This window comes from Ascaphus truei, unplaced genomic scaffold (genome assembly GCF_040206685.1).
Source record: "Ascaphus truei isolate aAscTru1 unplaced genomic scaffold, aAscTru1.hap1 HAP1_SCAFFOLD_2519, whole genome shotgun sequence".
Classification (NCBI taxonomy): domain Eukaryota; kingdom Metazoa; phylum Chordata; class Amphibia; order Anura; family Ascaphidae; genus Ascaphus; species Ascaphus truei.
The window spans coordinates 1,566-20,388 of NW_027455450.1; the positions used below are offsets into that span (position 1 = coordinate 1,566).

Consider the following 18,823-nt stretch of genomic DNA (forward strand, 5'->3'; position numbering starts at 1 on the left):
GTGCAGACCCTCTCCAGGACTCCTGACCTAGTTAACAGGCTCTCCCTTCTGGCGTCCTACCCCTAGCGCGACCTCAAGGTGACTCGGACAGCTATAGCCCCTTTCCAGACCCACTAATTCCTCTCAGGTTCCCAGGGTATCCCTGCGGTTCCATCCCAACACAGCACAAAGTGGCAGCATACACTTTCCCTGTTTCCTAGCGTGAGCCTAGCAAAAGCCTGTCCTGTTGGCAGATATATATCTCTCAGCAGCACCTCCAATTGTAATGGGTTTCCCCCCCCCCCAATCTCACATTGGCCCGGGTACTCTAATAACCAACCCCCCCCCATTACGTGTGTGTTTGGTGGTGCACCTGTAGGCAACAGAACTCCTGAGTCTCCCGCTTGATGTTAGTAGGGGATTTCCAGCAGGACAGGTATCTGAGGTAGTGGGTGCGAGTTCAACTTACATCATGTGCAGCGCCTCCACCTCATCAGGGTCTATGCTTCCGCAGGGAGATGGTCCTGGTGAGGAACTCCTTCTGGTTGGTGCCATCCACTGCGGAGTAACTTCACACTCACACAGTGGGGGTATCGTTAACATACGTCTAACTCGTGTTTGCACTACCTCAGGCTAGGCTCACTCTCTCAGTGTCTACTGTATCTCCTTCCTCCCAGTCTGTGCTCCCTTCGGTAAGTGATCTGGAATGGCTGGAGTACTCTGGGGCTTCCATGCAGTACTTGGGCGCCTACCTCTCTTGATCAGCCTAGTGCAGACCCTCTCCAGGACTCCTGACCTAGTTAACAGGCTCTCCCTTCTGGCGTCCTACCCCTAGCGCGACCTCAAGGTGACTCGGACAGCTATAGCCCCTTTCCAGACCCACTAATTCCTCTCAGGTTCCCAGGGTATCCCTGCGGTTCCATCCCAACACAGCACAAAGTGGCAGCATACACTTTCCCTGTTTCCTAGCGTGAGCCTAGCAAAAGCCTGTCCTGTTGGCAGATATATATCTCTCAGCAGCACCTCCAATTGTAATGGGTTTCCCCCCCCCCCAATCTCACATTGGCCCGGGTACTCTAATAACCAACCCCCCCCATTACGTGTGTGTTTGGTGGTGCACCTGTAGGCAACAGAACTCCTGAGTCTCCCGCTTGATGTTAGTAGGGGATTTCCAGCAGGACAGGTATCTGAGGTAGTGGGTGCGAGTTCAACTTACATCATGTGCAGCGCCTCCACCTCATCAGGGTCTATGCTTCCGCAGGGAGATGGTCCTGGTGAGGAACTCCTTCTGGTTGGTGCCATCCACTGCGGAGTAACTTCACACTCACACAGTGGGGGTATCGTTAACAAGGTCATCTTTATTGTAGACGGTGATGTAGCAGACTGCCCCATGCAGCTGCCGGCTCTAGCCAGGCACGCCAAGGTACGCCCTCCTAAATTGAAGTGGGATTCCCTCTTCTCCTAGGGAGATCCTCTCTGCGCCAGGTCCCTGGACACAGAGTGGCTCAGACAGGCTGATTGGTCAACCTGGACCTCTAGTTACGTCACTAGGGTCACAAAGTGTTCCTACAATCCCTTATGCAGGAAAATACAACTTCCCAACAGCTTTCCACAGCTGCTAGAACACACTGTAACTAACTGTGTTGTGCCTTATATACTTCAGGAGGCAGGCGTATCCCTGATGTCACTATCCAGGGACTCAGAGCATACAGCCACTCCCCTCCATACATAGGGCACGTCACCAGGGTGTGAGGGAAAACCTCCATAACTACTGCTGGCATACCTGTTCTTACCAGGACTTACTGCCAACAGAGAGGAAAGCAATATACCATTATTATGCATGGCTATATATATCATTAAAAAAAATATATTTGTGAAGGAGTAGCTCAGTGAGTAAAGACACTGACTAGCACTGAGTTTGAAGCAGGGGAACCTTTTTCAATTCTGGCTGTTGACTCCTTGTGTCTCCTTTTGTGCACCAAAAGCATAGATTGTAAGCTCCAAAGTCTCTGTAAAGCGCTACATAAACTAGCAGCGCTATATGAGAACATATTATTATTATTAACCTCTCTATAATACGGGTTATCGTGTGAAAAGCTGTACTGTTAGTTAGAAAAAAAAATATTGGACAGTATGCAATATTCCTTAGAATAATGTGCACTCATATTGAGTGTTATTCCAATTTCATCATTAATCAGAATAACTTTATCATGACTGCAGGTTTAAAGGACACGGAGTTGACGTCAAAGGACCATGAGCCTGGTTACGGAAGGGCTACTATCACAGCGCATGCGCAACATGAATTTATAGCCGTCGAGAGCTTGCTGTGTTGCTATGGAAACGGGGTCCTGCTCGCGTCTAGCACCGCTTCTCGCCATTGGTGGGAAAAGAGCCACTTGGGCCGTCACTGCCGGCTTGGGCGTTGCTATGCGCCAGGACATCCTGGAGACCGATAGAACCCGGAAGTGTGAGGGACGAGAAAATACTGTGAAAGGAGAACCGGAGGGAAACCTGCAATACGACCGGGGGGAAGATGAGCTGGTGAGGAGACCTGGAGTTTCTGTTCAGTATAATAATTATTATTAGTTTTATACATTTCTACGATATATATATCTCATTATGATATAAAATACATTGTATTTACTTGGCAGCGGCTTTATAACCTCTTCCATCTCTCTCGCCAATGATTTTCTACCAGATTATTAGGCATATTAGGGTAAAACTGCATGTTTATTCTGCTACCGTTTAAATAAAATTGAACAAGTGCCTTCAATGCTCGTAAATAGCTTATATTGACCCTCCTGTATATAATAGCATTTCATATTATGCTAGTTATATTTATTGTTGTCTATATATATTAATATTATATGGCAGTGCACCAAAATTACTATGTATGTGTATGTATATATATATATATATATATAATGTATGTACGTACGTGTGTGTGTGTGTGTATATATATATATATATATATATATATATATATATATATATATATATATATATTGTATGTGTATATATATTTTTAGGGCATAAGGTGTCATGACCTTATGCCAAGACATAATTTATATCTAAATGACATTAAATACAGCATTACATAAAGGACAGGAGAAGTGCTGATTTCTCCCTATTAGTATCTGATCCTAATCATTTTATACTGTCCATGGACTTTCTTAGCTCCCCCCCCCCCTACAAAAAAAAGGTCTGAAATTCGTTCTCCTTGTGTGACTGCACAAAAATAGTAGTGTGTGTGGTCTATCTTGTACAGAGACCCCAGGCATTTAATGACTGTTACATGTCTGCCATCTCTCTCTCTCATGTCTGTGCCTGTTCACCGAGCCCCACGCTTACAGAAGCCCCGTACTCTTCCCCCACAACAATTAGACTAATTGCCAGAGGAGAACGCTGGGCCTCTGTAACAGTTTCTTACCTTCTCTGACGGCATATCCTCTTGCAGGGCTCCATCATCCATGGCTCGACGACGTCGCAATGCGGTGTCATGTTGCTATGACAACGGGACATAACGTTGTCATTGCATTGTGACACCATTTGACGTCGCGGAGCCATGATGGCGGGACGCTGAGGAGATAACGTCAGAGAAGGTAAGAGCCGACTTCCCGCACATGTCCCCTCACCAAGCTTCGCAAACATCCCAACCGCCCCATATGTGTAGTTTATGACCAAGCAGTTGAACAGATAACAAATTGTACACGTCTGAGAATAGGAAGGGATGTGAGCCCTAGAAGTACATCAGTATTGGCCTGTAGGATTGTATCCTGTCATTACTGTGGCATTTAGTGGTTTGGAATGATAACCTATTAGTTTTAATTATGTGTGTATATTAATATCATGACGTCTGTAAGAAATGTGTGCAGAGGTATGCAATGGAGACCGTTTTAAAGATGAAATTAAAATAAGGCTTTATTGCACCTGTTCCTTTAAACACGGTAAACCCAAAACATAAAAGAAAAACTTACTCCACTTTGGAGAAATCACTACACATTTTACTTCAGCCCTATCTAACTGGGTGGGTAGCTAAGCTGCTTACCACCCCAAATTTCTCTCTTTCGCTCTTTTCTCTCTCTCCTCTCCAAAAAGAAAGTCTCTTTATCTGTATCTGGGGTTTCTGTACGGGAAGGCCTTTCTGTTCTCCTGGGTTAGCATTCTTGGGTGCTATGACACTCTGTGTCCTGGTATAGAAGTCTTGTCCCCTAGTCTTGCGAATGCAATCTAGACCCCTCTTTTCCTTAGGTCAGCCCCGTTGTGGGCTAAGGAAATCTCTGCAGTCTTTCTTTTCCTTGGTCAGCTCCCTTGTGAGCTAAGGAATCTCCTTCCTGTTTCTCAGAACAGGCTTTTTCTGACAGTCCTAATCAGCCAGGTGGAGTCTGGTTAATTGCTGGTGTGCAATTAACCAGCACACTGCTGGATTAGAGGCAAGTTTTTCTAACAGTGATAAGTCCCTGTTACAACGTCACTTTAAAAAAACCAAAAAAAACTCTTCCTTGCATCTATTTCTATTTCCTACTTTCTTATTCCCTTCCTGTTCTTTCTATCTGTCCTCACTTTATGTATTTTACTTTTACACTTGTGTGTTTCTTGGGTCCTGTCTTTAGCGCTTTGTCTCTCCGGTCCCCGTTTTCTAGGTCTCTCTCTGTCCCTCTCTCTCTCCTCCATCCCTAGATGTGTCTGTCCCTCTCCCTCCCTCCTCTATCCCTAGCTGTGTCCGTCTCTCTCCCTCCATCCCTAGCTGTGTCCATCTGTCTCTCTCTGTGTGTCTCTCTCTCTCCTCCATCCATAGCTGTGTCCGTCTCTCTCTCCCTCTCTCCCCCTCCTCTGTGTCTAGCTGTGTCTAGCTGTGTCTGTCTCTGTCTGCCTGTCCCTTTTTCTGTCTGTCTGTCTGCCTGTCTCTTTGGCCTGGGACATAGTGCCCAAAACAGTGCGGAGGCGCGCTGAGGCTCAGGGAAAGCGGTGCTTTCCCTGGCCTTACACAGCGAGCCATCTGTGGGCGTGTCGTGGGCGGGTCTGGGGGCGGGCCAGTGACGTCACGGAGCTGGTTCGCCCTCATTGGGCGAACCGCTCACGTGACCGGCCCTGCGCTCCGGCGAGCACCAAATTTGAAAACTGTGTGAGACACACGCTTTCGCAAGCGTGCGGAAGCGTGCGCGAGTCCCAAGCCGCTCTCATTGCGCCTGCAGGGGCTCCGTTCCGAGCAGCAGCACGCTTCAGCACGGGCTGACCATGCCCGAGGCCTTTCTCTGTCTGTCTGCCTGTCTCTTTCTCTGTCTGTCTGCCTGTCTCTTTGTCTGTCTCTTTGTCTCTTCTTCTGTCTCGTCGTCTGTCTCTTCTTCTGTCTCTTCTGATTTACACACACAACTATTGTGAAGGCATGTGCTCATGGTTGACATCATAATCTGGCAAATGTATATCTTGCTGTGTAAATGTCATTCGTATATGTATACACACACTCGCAGTTTGCTGTGTGCTTCCTTGGCAATGCAGGGGTTATTAAGCCCAGCACACACAGACATTTCTTGGGATATATTTCTGGCCAGTCTCCAACGCAAGCTGAAAAATATAAAATACAGCCAAAGATATCCAGAAAACAAAATTCATCCGCACATAACTCCCTCCTTCACCCTGATCCTGACTCACCCTGTTAAGTCTTTCAGTGTGGAGGGAGAGAGAGGAGTAACCTGTTAATAATGAGCATGCTGCACTGTATTCTGATGCCGAGTATCTCTATACACTTCCATCCTCTGGTCATGAATCCAACACATCAGTGCCTTATTGCTATTCCTGAATAACTTCCTTTTGCAGTGTTACTTAACTGTGCCTAATTCTCATATTCTATCTTCATTTAATGCCCCATGACTGGGCAAATGATGGGGATTTATGACACTCCTACTGCGAGGTAAGATCGCCTTTTGCCAAAAATGTTAAACAGCTCCTTCCTGAGACACTCTGTTATTTATTTTTTGTCCTACCTGGGTTTGGGGTGGATGTCCCTCTCGGGTGCTCTTGTTATGCCGCTCACACAGCTGCAAGCCGGGTGAATGCGGATTGCGTCACATCCGGAAAGTACCTCCAGCACAGGAGTGAGCGCTGGGAGAATCCAGGCCCCCTGGATCCCATTGTTAGTCAGTGTACTCTGCTTCCAGAACCGCTATTATGTTAGCTCCATTTGCCTCACCTGATCATAAACTGGAGTCTGGGACTTCTGTACCAGCCTATAAAAGCTATGGCCAAAACGAAGCATAATTTTGCTTTCTGTGCTTCGTTTGATGCCATTAGGCATCTGTATCTCTGAGTTTGTGTTTAGCCTCAGTAGGTGATGGAGCAAAGTGGGTAACAGCTCCTGGGTCGGGGGTAACAACGTCCAGCCTGGCTGTTAGCAGTCTATTTTGGGCTGCATGTGACTGGGGCGATGTGACCGGAGTCAAAATGACAAACAAGCTGCCCCAGGTTGTTGCCAATAAGCACATCATTCTCCAGTCCCGGTAAAATACCCACATCTCAGTTTATTCTGTCCGCTTCCCATTCCAGAAAGACACGGGCTACTGGGATGTGAAAGGGAGCACCATTGACCATTTTCACCCTCCATTCTTCCCCTTGGAGGATATCCTCCGGGTGATGGGCGGACTACGTTGAGAGAGGCTCTGGAGTCTTAACAACCCGGCAGCCTTTGTGTACCCACTGTTACTGGGCGAAGACAGGTCTTCTTCTGGTGCTCCATTCCGATTGCAGAGATGTGGTACACGGGCTCTGGATCAGAATAGGTGGTTGTTTGCTGCACCTTCTGGATCACAAGATCCCTCTCTCTGTGGATGCAACTCCAATATAGTTGGAGCGGGAAGCTCGGGGACGTGGCCCTTTGCGTGGGATAGGTCTACTTGCGTTGGGGCAATCGGCCCGAATATAATGGGTCCGGTTGCAGAGATAACATTTCCGTTCATGGATATACTGCTGGGGATAAGGTGCTGTGGGTGGCAGGGGGTTTCTTAATGTGGGCGGGGGAGTCCGACCGTCTCATCTCCTCTGGGCAGTTACCTCGTATGTCTGGTTTGGATGGTGTTGTGGTCGGCAGTGGAAATGTGGACAAGCTCATCTGCCATCCTTTGCAGATTTTTTGGCATTCTCCGGCCTGTGGTCCACAACACACACTGATTTCTGGCAGGCATCGGAACAGGAATTGATCCTTCACAATGAGGTCCATGAGGTATTTTTTTTTTTTTAACGTGCTGACAATACTGCCATCTACCCAGTGACGTAGGTAGTGGGTAAACTGGGCTGCTTGCTCAACGCGGGTCTTGTGGGTCTGCTGTAGGGGCCGTAACTGCTCCGCTCTGGTTTGCCGCTCAATTGGTTATGGGTTTAAAGAGTCACGAAACTGAAAGTCCCGAATTAGTTCTACACAGCTGAAGCAGAACCGATGCAATAAAAATATCTATGCTGAATCATATGAGATGGGGGATGCGGTCCAGATACAAAATGTGTGCAAATGAGTATGAGTAAATCTGGTGACCATGTACCCTCCATCCTTGTTAAGGGTTTACCTAACTCTTGTCGGCTTATCCTACCACAGAACCGGGTAGCCATCTTCTCCTTCGTTCAGTCGACTAAGCTAACTGAATTGGGACACCAAAAGGCATTGCATGTACCCATTACGGGTTTGCTGTAAATCTTGGTTCTGAGGTCTCAAAGTATGAAACCCGGGCATTTCTCTACTGCGTAGAAGTATTTCAGCCCTGAGCCTAGTGATCCCACAGCTACCACCAGAAACGATCTGTCACAATCAGGGTTGATTAGACTACCAGTGATTGTACAAGCACTAGACAGAACGCAAGTGGTTTAATAAACTGGAGTTTATTTAGCCGGAGCTAACGGCAAAACACACACAGTACAACAGGTACAAGCAATACTTTACCATTACAGGGTACGGGGAAAACTCCTAGGGAGAGGGTGCTGCCGAAGCGAGTTTACCCTCAATGTCCTCCGGGATCCATACATGAGAAGATAAAGTCCAGAACACGTTGGTCTCAATAAACAAGACTAACTCGATGCCCAAGGTGCAGTCACAAAGCATTGCACTGACTGCAATACATGAATCAAAGTCCCAAGAATAACAGAACGGCAATGGATATACTTTTCTCACTCACAAAGATCCTTTGCAAAGTCTGGGGGTCACACAAAACTGGCAGTTCTGTTGCTCATGTCAGAAAATTGGCTAGTAACTTCCATATCTTATTGATATGTGTATCTTTATTTATAGTGCTGACAGTGTACTACTCCCCGCTTTACAAAGCCGATACAGTACAGGGAATTATAATACAATACGGGCAGCAAAGTCCGACAATAGGAAAGGAAATCCCTGCCCTGGAGAGTTTACAATGTAAGACTTAGATTCTAAGTGGAATGTTGGGAGACTTAGAGACCGCAGGGGAGGGAATAAGTGCAGCAGATGGCAGTGCTTGGCAACAATGGTTATTAGGCGTGTCTGTGGGTGTGGCACAGTAGCCACGAGTCCAGGCTATTGGGATGCTTCATTTAAGAGGTTTTTTTTTTTTGGTTTTTTTTAAGATTGGTCGGTAGTAAATTTTAGATGAGTTAGCACCATTATAAGGGAAAGAGGTGGGTGAGAGCAGTTGTTTATATGGCTGGGTCCATGATTTAGGGGAGAGATCCCCAGCCGCAAGGAGGAGTAGTAGAGAGAGATGAATAGAAGATTTGTGGGGGTGCTTTTTATTGAGGGGTGTAGAAGTTGTTGGAAAAGAGGTGTGTAAATAGTGATGCATTGTGGAGGGGAGGAGAGATGAAGAAATGTGAATAGGAGAGTGGGGAAGTTGGAGAGAAAAGAAATGTTTACAAAGGAGTGAAGAAACGGCAAACAGGAAAAGCAATAGGAAGGTCATAATGAGATGCAGGGATAGAGATGTAGGAGAAGAGTTCCCAGGTACTGAAGAATATGAAGCGTATGCGTTGAAAGAGCATGTGTATAAATGAGGCCTGAGAGGGCAGTGTAGCACAGAAGATTAAACCGCAGGTTAGAAAGTGTCTCTAGATGTGTCAAAATTGTCCGACCATTTAGAACGCCAAGTTCTCACAATTGCAGGGTTGTTCGTGAAGTGAAAATCCTCTTGTAATCTTCACCTCCAATTTTAGCTCCGCAGACACTTCATATGTGACACTTAAGATGTTACACAGCCAAGATAGACTGATTTAAATACTCTAAACAGGTTCACATGAGTAATAATTGAGGGGTTTGCCTAATCTATTTAGACATACCAAGGAGATGTTAATTTGATAAGTTATGTTGCAATTGGGGTTAAATTGATTGAAGAATTCAACTCAAAGAGATATACCTGTTTGAAGAAATTAATCTGAATGTTAGTCCAGATATTCAGTATGCATCTGTGCTTGAAGATATAGAAAACATCCAGAGAACTACAATTTTAACTCCAAAGACGCTTAATCTGTGATACTTAAAATGTTACACAGCCACCCAAGCGCCATTTTTTTCAGAGACAAGGCTACATGTGAAAGCTGTTTTGTTTACACTACAAAACCACGGATGGCTCATAAATATAAAAAAAACGGTTAACTGCACCCTTCGGTGAGGCTGTGGTTCCTGGGAATACAATTAGATTCAAAAGTAGGCAAGCTATTTTTTCCCTTCGATAAAGCCCTCTGGATTGCTGCTGCAACGAAGAGACTGATTATGCTATTCAGCTTCAGCAGGCCAGTGTTTAAGGTTACAAGGCCTATTCACTTCGTCCATGGAAGCATATCATCTCGTGCTGCTCCGAACCAATTTTCTAAAAGCTTGGAACAAGAATCCTCAATCATTCGCAAGTGGATTAATGTATCTTGTTTCGGGAAAGTTTAATATGGTGGGAATCTCAGAAGAGGCAGAGATCTAACGATTGTGACATAGAACACGGTGAACCGATGTCAGTTTTCAAGGATGGCGTGCTCTTCTGCGAGGAATCCGTTGTCCAATAAAGTGGTCTGCAACAGAGATCTCTTTCCCAGTAAACTTCTTGGCGATTAGGGAAATAACTCTCTTTTCTTCTCTCCTAAAAGCGACGGTCCTCCAAATTATTTCAGTCAATGCCACAGCAGTGACTTACTTGAACAAACAAGGCAGTACACGGAGTTCACAGGCGTTGAGAGAAGTGTCAAGAATCCAGAGGCTTATATTCCAGACATTATAGCTCTTCAAGTCGCAGGGAAATCGAATATCTCTGCAGATTCCTTAAGCCGTTGCAGAATTCATCCTTGAATGGTTTCTAAAGATCTCCACGTGATCTCCAGATGGGGGTTATCTGCAATAGACATGGCAACAAGGGCAAATGCAAAACTCAAAGTCTGTGCTCCCTAAATTTCAACCTGAAGGCCAAAAGACTGTTCATGGCCCCATGGCTCAACAAAGTATCCGGCCGCTCCTCCTTCTCTTACCGTGCACCCCAAAACTGGAACAACCTACCGGAGACTCTTACAGCCACCACCAGTTTAAGTTCTTTCAAATCTAAGGCTGTCTCAGATTTTAATGTGGTCTGTAATTGTTTCATACGCCCATAATACAAATTATCTTTAACTGTGCATGCAATGTCTTGTATATAATGTATACCCTGCTCATTATGTAACTGTATTTGTAAACATGTATTATTTGTCTTAACTCTGTGCCCAGGACATACTTGAAAACGAGAGGTAACTCTCAATGTATTACTTCCTGGTAAAACATTTAATAAATAAATAACATATACAGAAGCAATGTCAGTTGGATTTCCACTGGTGTATATTTTTCTCTGTACTCATGAATTTGAGGGTTCCATCAAAGATCAGGTTTGAAAGAGTAGAGGCTATAATTACAACCCCATTTTGAGAGTTGATATATTAACAAGTGGTTTCTGAAATTGCGTAGTCCGAACGATACTCTGTGCTAATGAAGCAATCAACATTCAAGGATATATCATAAAGACTGGGCATTTGTTTTCAACTTTTGTAACACGCAATGCCTAGATCCAGCAAAAATCAAGTCTACTAATGTGTTAGAGCTTTTACAAAGGGGATATGACAGGGGGTCTTAGCTTTGGCCTTAACTCCATTTTTAAGGTTCAAATTATGGCCATGAACCAAAACATTGTTGTCCCTTTATTTTGCCCACAGGCTTTGGGCTCATACTTTTAAGCCAGAATTACAGAAAATCAGACATATATACTTTTTCTATGGAAACAGAACAGGTTATGTTTCAATTTCTTCTACTGCAAGATGGCTTAAGCTGTGTATCCAACTAGCCTGTACAGATAAAACATCTGCAATGTCCAATGGTGGTTAAGGCACATTTCACAACGGCCATAGCAACCTCTTGGGCCAAAAAAGCTCTCGCTTTATCAGAGGATATATATGCAAGGCAGCTATGTGGTCTTAACTAACCACATTTTTTCAACATTACTTATTGGGTGTAACGCTCGCGCAGCCCACAAACAAGACAAGACCCCGGCACTGAGGTGGGAAGGTATAACAGTACACACCAGCAGCAGCGGAGGCGTGCCTGGAAGGCGGATAGTTTAGCGTAGCCGGGTCTGGGTTGGAGCGTGTAGGAGATGTGGTATGCTTGCTGAGTTCTTGGATTGGAGAAGACAGGATAGTAGGGGTCCGTAAGCCGTGGTCTGGGATTGTAGAGAGCAGCGTAGTCCGAGTCCGTATGCCGTGTTCAAGGGTACGAGAGATCGCCGTAGTCAAGGGTATGTCCAAAATCCAGAAGGGTCCACAAACAAGCAGAGTCGGTACACAAGAGGTTAACTGCAAATGTAAACAGAACACTGCACAACAGAAGTGAGCTTCACGAGGCTACATAGGATTATGCTGAGCAAAGCATGGGAGGAAGCAGGAAGTATTTACAGACAGGGCAGACCAATGGGGACGGGGGGCAGGGCAGAGGCGTGGCCCCGGCTGAGCTGGGATAGGCTGCAGGCAACAAGGCAACAAGGCAGGGAGGAGAGACTTGCCACGCACCTGGGGATCGTCGCGCGTCATTGGAAAGACTATAGAGCTTGGCTGAATCTATACCTGGGTGTCTCAGCAAGGAAGAGCCTTTTTACATTTTTAGCAAAAGGTGTTCCTACCCTGCAGTAGAAGGGGCATAAATCCCCCCCCCTTCTCACGATCATTACAGTAATTGTATTCCCATGTGTTTGTGCATATATCTATTTATATCATCTTCAGCCCTTGTCGATTTACTGCTGAACTTCTAGGTACAGAGGTTGAAAGCCTCTCTTTTCCTCATATTGCTTCAACAAATTTCCTAATTTCATCTTTCTTTTGGTCATACATTTTTCTCTTTTGATAACTCTTGGAATCAAGTCAAGTTGGTCTTTTCTTCTTGTGATATGTCCGGTCAACTGCCCGGTCAACTTCACCCTTGTGATGAGGTCAGACTTGTTTGTTTGCATCCAAACCAATGTATTCTTTTTCCTGTCTCTTCAGGCAATACCCAGCATACTTCTTTGGCTGGGGCCATGATGCCGCAGACCGTGCGGAGGCGTCCGCACGCTGAGTGATCAGACTGCCTTAAGGCAGTGATCGTGTCCATGATATGGGAGGGGGCGCGCGTTGCACAAGAAAGTTGAAACTGATTTATTTGTGCGACAGGGCGATCACGTGAGCGGTTCGTCCAATGAGGGCGCACCAGCTCCGTGACGCCCCTAGGAACTCCCCCCAAGGCCCGTCCACCATGGCCAGGGAAAGCATCTGCTTCACGTGGGTGACTTCACAGCCTCCGCGTGGGCAAAGGCACCATGGCCCCAGCCATTGAATTGTCTGAAGTTTCTGAATTAGCGTATTTAGGGTCTTCATTCTCCTATTGATTTTTCATTCGAAAGGTTCCCATTCATTGATAATTGCTGGCCAATGTAGTCAGTATTTAACTTCTAGTTTTATTCTATTTATTTTGATCTTTTGACTTTTTTTTAACACTTTTTTTTGGATTTTGATGAGATTCATATGGAGTCCCACCTTCTTACTTAGGTCTGTCTTGTTTTGTTGGATGTGTTTTCAGGACTTGTGGCAAAATTATTATTTTTTATAAAATGTTTTACCAGGAAGTAATACATTTAAGATTTACCTTTCGTTTTCAAGTATGTCCTGGACACAAAGTTATGATAGATACATGGATACATAGTACAGTAGAACAGGGTTATACATTATACAGTTGTGTGAAAAAGAAAGTACACCCTCTTTGAATTCTATGGTTTTACATATCAGGGCATAACAATCATCTGTTCCTTAGCAGGTCTTAAAATTAGGTAAATACAACCTCAGATGAACAACAACACATGACGTATTACACCGTGTCATGATTTATTTAACAAAAATAAAGCCAAAGTGGAGAAGCCATGTGTGAAAAATTAATTATAAAAAAGAGATGGGAGGTGGAGCGCAGAGAAAGGTTCAATTTATTACAACAACAGAAGCACAGAATTACTTACAATTAGTAAAACAGCAGCATGTAGATACTCCCACAGGAATCTGATCTGCAACTATTTGGTTACCCCCGTCCTGACTGCAACACACTGCTTCAGTCACACAGGGTCCCTGACCCGGAACCGGAAGTGTAGCGACCGAGCAAAAGGCGGGCTCTCTCTAGCCATGGCAAGGGCTACAGCAATAGCAACAGCCACTCAAGACTCACGGGGGAATACCAGCAAAAAACAGAAACCCTGAGGGTTGTTTCAATACTTTTATGTTGCACTCCTGGGTAGGAGTGCATCTTTAGCACAGTAGAATCTCCCTATTTTCTGTTTTTTGCTGGTATTCCCCCGTGAGTCTTGAGTGGCTGTTGCTATTGCTGTAGCCCTTGCCACGGCTAGAGAGAGCCCGCCTTTTGCTCGGTCGCTACACTTCCGGTTCCGGGTCAGGGACCCTGTGTGACTGAAGCAGTGTGTTGCAGTCAGGACGGGGGTAACCAAATAGTTGCAGATCAGATTCCTGTGGGAGTATCTACATGCTGCTGTTTTACTAATTGTAAGTAATTCTGTGCTTCTGTTGTTGTAATAAATTGAACCTATCTCACCCTGGTTTTTTCTTTCTCTGCGCTCCACCTCCCATCTCTTTTTTGCATTTTGGACTGTATCTGGCCGTCTGATCACCGGAGGGAGAGGGAGCAGCGGGAGAGGAGACCTTCCAGAGGAATCTCCCTTAGGATCCCAGACGAGCGCGATTTCCATCTTCAAGAACTGTGAAAAATTAATTATACCTTATGAGTTAATAGCTTGTAGAACCACCTTTAGCAGCAATAACTTGAAGTAATCGTTTTCTCTATGACTTTATCACTCTCTCACATCGTTGTGGAGGAATTTTGGCCCACTCTTCTTTACAACGTTGCTTCATTGAGGTTTGTGGGCATTTGTTTATGCACAGCTCTCTTAAGGTCCAGCCACAGCATTTGAATCAGGTTGAGGTCTGGACTTTGACTGGGCCATTGCAACCCCTTGATTCTTTTCTTTTTCAGCCATTCTGTTGTAGATTTGCTGGTGGGCTTGGGATCATTGTCCTGTTGCATGACCCAATTTCGTCCAAGCTTTAGCTGTCGGACAGATGGGCTCACATTTGACTCTAGAATACTTTGGTATACAGAGGAGTTCATGGTCGACTCAATGACTGCAAGGTTCCCAGGTCCTGTGGCTGCAAAACAATCCCAAATCATCACCCCTTTACCACCGTGCTTGACAGTTGGTATGAGGTGTGTGTGCTGATATGCTCTGTTTGGTTTTCGCCAAACGTGGCACTGTGCATTATGGCCAAACATCTCCACTTTGGTCTCGTCTGTCCAAAGGACATTGTTCCAGAAGTCTTGTGGTTTTTTCAGATGCAACTTTGCAAACCTAAGCCGTGATGCCATGTTCTTTTTAGAGAGAAGAGGCTTTCTCCTGGCAACCCTTCTAAACAAACCATACTGGTTCAGTCTTTTTCTAATTGTACTGTCATGAACCTTAACATTTAACATGCTAACTGAGGCCTGTAGAGTCTGAGATGTAACTCTTGGGTTTTGTGCAATTTCTCTGAGCATTGCACGGTCTGGCCTTGGGGTGAATTTGCTGGGACGTCCTCTCGTGGGAAGATTGGCAACCGTCTTGAATGTTTTCCACTTTTGAATAATCTTTGTCACTGTAGAATGATGGACTTTTAAATTGTTTGGAAATGGCCTTATAACCCTCCCCAGATTGATGGGCAGCAACAATGGCTTCTCTAAGATCATTGCTGATGTGTTTCCTCCTTGGCATTGTGTTAACACACAGCTGAATGCTCCAGACCAGCAAACTGCTAAAACTTCGGCTTTTATAGAGGTCGTCACACTTGCTGATGATCAATTAATCAAGGGCATTTGATTAGCAGCACCTGTCTGCTATTTAGCATCTTAACTCCTATGGAAGCAGTAAGGGTGTACTGAGTTTTTCACACATGGCTTCTCCATTTTGGCTTTATTTTTGTGAAATTATGACACGGTGTAATATGTCACGTGTTGTTGTTCATCTGAGGTTGTATTTACCTAATTTTAACACCTGCTAAGGAACAGATGATTGTTATTATGTCCTGATATGTAAAACCATAGAATTCAAAGAGGGTGTACTTTCTTTTTCACACAACTGTATAAAAAAAATAGCAAAAAACAGTCTTGGAAAGAAAAATTGCGAAAATATATGTATATCTATATCCCAACCCCAAAACATCTGCCAAAAATACAAACCCCTGCGCATCCAGGTAAATTGACAAAGTAGGGAGAGAAGCTCCCAAAAGTGTGCTCCAAATAACTGTGGTGGACGTGGTTGTATATAATGGTTAGAAAACCCTAAGAGGTGGGAAACGTGTCAGGGGATTCTTGTGCTGTTTTTATCTTGGCTGTCATGCCCATTAAAGTCATTTAATATTATACCAATGACCAGCCTCATTTTGGTGACCTTGCTTATTCCCCACTTGTTGCTTTGTTTGTTTTTTAATTCACTTATGTGCAGGTTGTTGAATATGTGTAGATGTGTTGTTGTGAACGCTGAATGTATAGTTTCTTTATTCCAAGTTCAATCTCTGCCTTTGTGGGAGAAGTAGGTTTTATTACAGTACATCCCGTTTTGTATTTTTATGTCTGTGTATATGTATCATATATTTGAGGTTGTTGTCTGGATTGGCACTTTTTAACTCTTTCACGTGAACCAATCGGGCCCATCTGGCAGCGAAGTGGTTTATGGAGCGATCCTCTGAAATTTATATCTTAAAAAAATAGTATATACTCCCTGAGGTGGTTTGTGCTTTCCACGAGTCCATCTGGAGTTCTGTACTGTAAACAAGCTGTGAGTCAGGCCTGCTAAATATACCCCTCTCATAAAATCGGTCCAGCCGCGTCTTCTCTCCGATTGGCTGACAAGAAGCCGGTTGCCATGTGCGACCTTTTTTTTATAAAAAATTAATGTTTCTTTTTAATTATCTTCTGCTGCCAGAGTCTCCCCGTGCCAGTATTGGCACATCCCGCCTGAGAAATGAAACTTTGAAAGGGGGGGTTATTCACGAGTCGTGAACCGTTTGTCTTAAGATGACGGGGAAAGGGATCACGTGTGTGTGTGTGTGTGTGTGTGTGTGTGTGTGTGTGTGTGTGTGTGTGTGTGTGTGTGTGTGTGTGTGTGTGTGTGTGTGTGTGTGTGTGTGTGTGTGTGTGTGTGTGTGTGTGTATATATATATATATATATATATATATATATATATATATATATATATATAAAAAAAATATATGTATATAATATATACACGTACACACACCCCACCACCACCCTTCCCCCCTGGCAAACCAGTTCTGGTCTCAAATGTGTTAATGTGTTATCAATACAACAGCAAAGAGAAGATGTGCGTGCCAGCGTTTCAATTAAAAGTGCACTCGCCTGTTTTGGAAGACTTAGTTGCCTGGTGTTCAGATCCTGCACCGCCACCGCTGGGCACACTTCTTGTACACCCAATGACCGTGATGTGTTTAACAGGTTGAAGGGTCAGTTCTATGTTGCAGCAAAGTGACCTCATGACCGTGACATGTTTGCTGGACCATCTGCTATTGGTGGATTTTGTGTTCCTGGGTCCAAAACGACTGTCACGCCAACTGGGTGCGTCACCGTCACCTCCAAAATGACTCACTCTGTAGGTGACAAACCTTGTGACAAGTTGTGCAGCAGTCATGTGATCCGCCCGCTCACCCAGGGGACACTGAGTGACATGACTACTCCGAGACAAGAATATCCTGTGAATCCCCTCTACCCCACCCTCTCTGGTTCCTTCTTTCTATCTTAATTCATTTTCTCACGCTTTTATTCAGGTTTTTTTTCTACCTCCTTTCACTCCGTCTACATCCTTCTCTCTCGTTTCTTTTAAATCCTTATTCCATCTTTATTTAATTTTTTAGCCAGTCTCACTCTGTTTTATCCATTATTTTTTGTTCTTTCTTTCTTCAATGTGCTGTTGCTATGGTTACTGCATCATTTCTTCCAGTGGGTACCAGCTCATGAACCCACCCACCCTCCCCCACCTCCTCTGCTGCTGCCATGTGATATTCTGAGTTAAACGCTCATAGCTGCCACTGCAATAAGCCAACTATTAAATGCCTTTATCTGTACATCATGTCCCCCCCTTCTTCCATTGCAAAAAGGCTATTGATTTGGGCTACCCTTGGATCGTATCACCCTGCAAAGTCACACAGTCTTTCTCCCAAGGCGGTGAAGTGCTCAGGAGTTGGCTGCGCAATGTGTTGCAGTCCTTTCTGGCACTGAAGGGGTTGAATAATAAATGCAGAGGAGCCGCACAGCATAACTGCTGGGACAATAAGGCACTCGGGCGCTGGTTCCCCTCAGGTGCCATGTAGAGTAGTCTCAGACACACTGCGGTTCAGACTTGATGAGGTTTGTAACCATTCATTAGTGGTCAGACCTCTGTGTGTCCAGCCCCCTCACCTCTTCCTGCTCTCCTCCCTGAACTCTCCCCCCCCTCTGTGTGTGTGTGTGTGTGTGTTATATACTATAGATGTGTGGACCTCCATGGTCACAATGTGTTTAGTAACGGGTGGGCAGTACCAGCCTGTGTGTATATTTGTGCCTTCACACCATATTCTGTCTGTAGGAGCTGGGAGACCGCTGCCCTTTGAACGCTGAACTTAAAAGGAAAACATCTACTGGAGTGGGGGAAAGGGCCAGCGCGGCAGGCTTCTCCTGGCAGTGGAGGAGTTAATGGAGCTGTTGCTCTGACAAGGAAGGGTTTAATGATGCAAAACTCTGCAGGTCTCTGGCAGGGAATGTGTTGACTCTGGGTGACGGCCCCTGTGTATGGCATGGCTTCAGCTGCTGTGACAATAGACAGGAAGGCATCCAGGCCGCAGTCAGAGGGGCAGCCATTACCCGGTTATAATTACAGGGTGTCCGGCCATGCCAGGAGCTGCGTGCACAAACGGAAGGAGGGGGAGAGGAAGCCAGGAATAAAACAATCGGAAGTTTCCGGCTTCAGGTCTGGCACGGGCTCTGTGTGCAGGGAGGGAGCTGAGGCACCTACAGTTGTTATGCTACCGGAGAGCACTGCAGTGCCAGCTTCTCAAATACACATACAAATATTTACACACACTGCCAAATCGGACATGCAGCGGCAATACCAACCTCTCCTTCGCACACACACTGCTGTACCATGACGTATACACGGCTACAGCGGCAGTGCCAGCCTCACCTGCACAACACACTGCAACGCCATGACATGAATACACAGCACACGTACAGCGTGGGCAACGGCAGTGCCAGCCTAGCACACACATTTACTCACATTATGAATA

The 18,823-nt window shown here is 45.3% G+C and overlaps 1 protein-coding gene across 4 annotated transcripts in view; it reads left to right on the top strand.

Moving 5' to 3' along the window:
* Positions 1–2,398: 2,398 nt before the first annotated feature.
* Positions 2,399–18,823, top strand: part of LOC142481323 (bridging integrator 3 homolog) — a 28,225-nt gene continuing 11,800 nt past the window's right edge. For 2 of the 4 annotated variants that reach the window (XM_075582789.1, XM_075582790.1), the window contains exon 1: positions 18,320–18,507. In XM_075582789.1, coding sequence (XP_075438904.1) covers positions 18,335–18,507 — 173 coding nt within the window. In that variant the 5' untranslated portion in view covers positions 18,320–18,334. Of the gene's footprint in view, positions 2,521–13,951; positions 14,002–18,319; positions 18,508–18,823 lie in introns of those variants that run through there. The other 2 variants (XM_075582791.1, XM_075582792.1) reach the window with 2 other exon arrangements.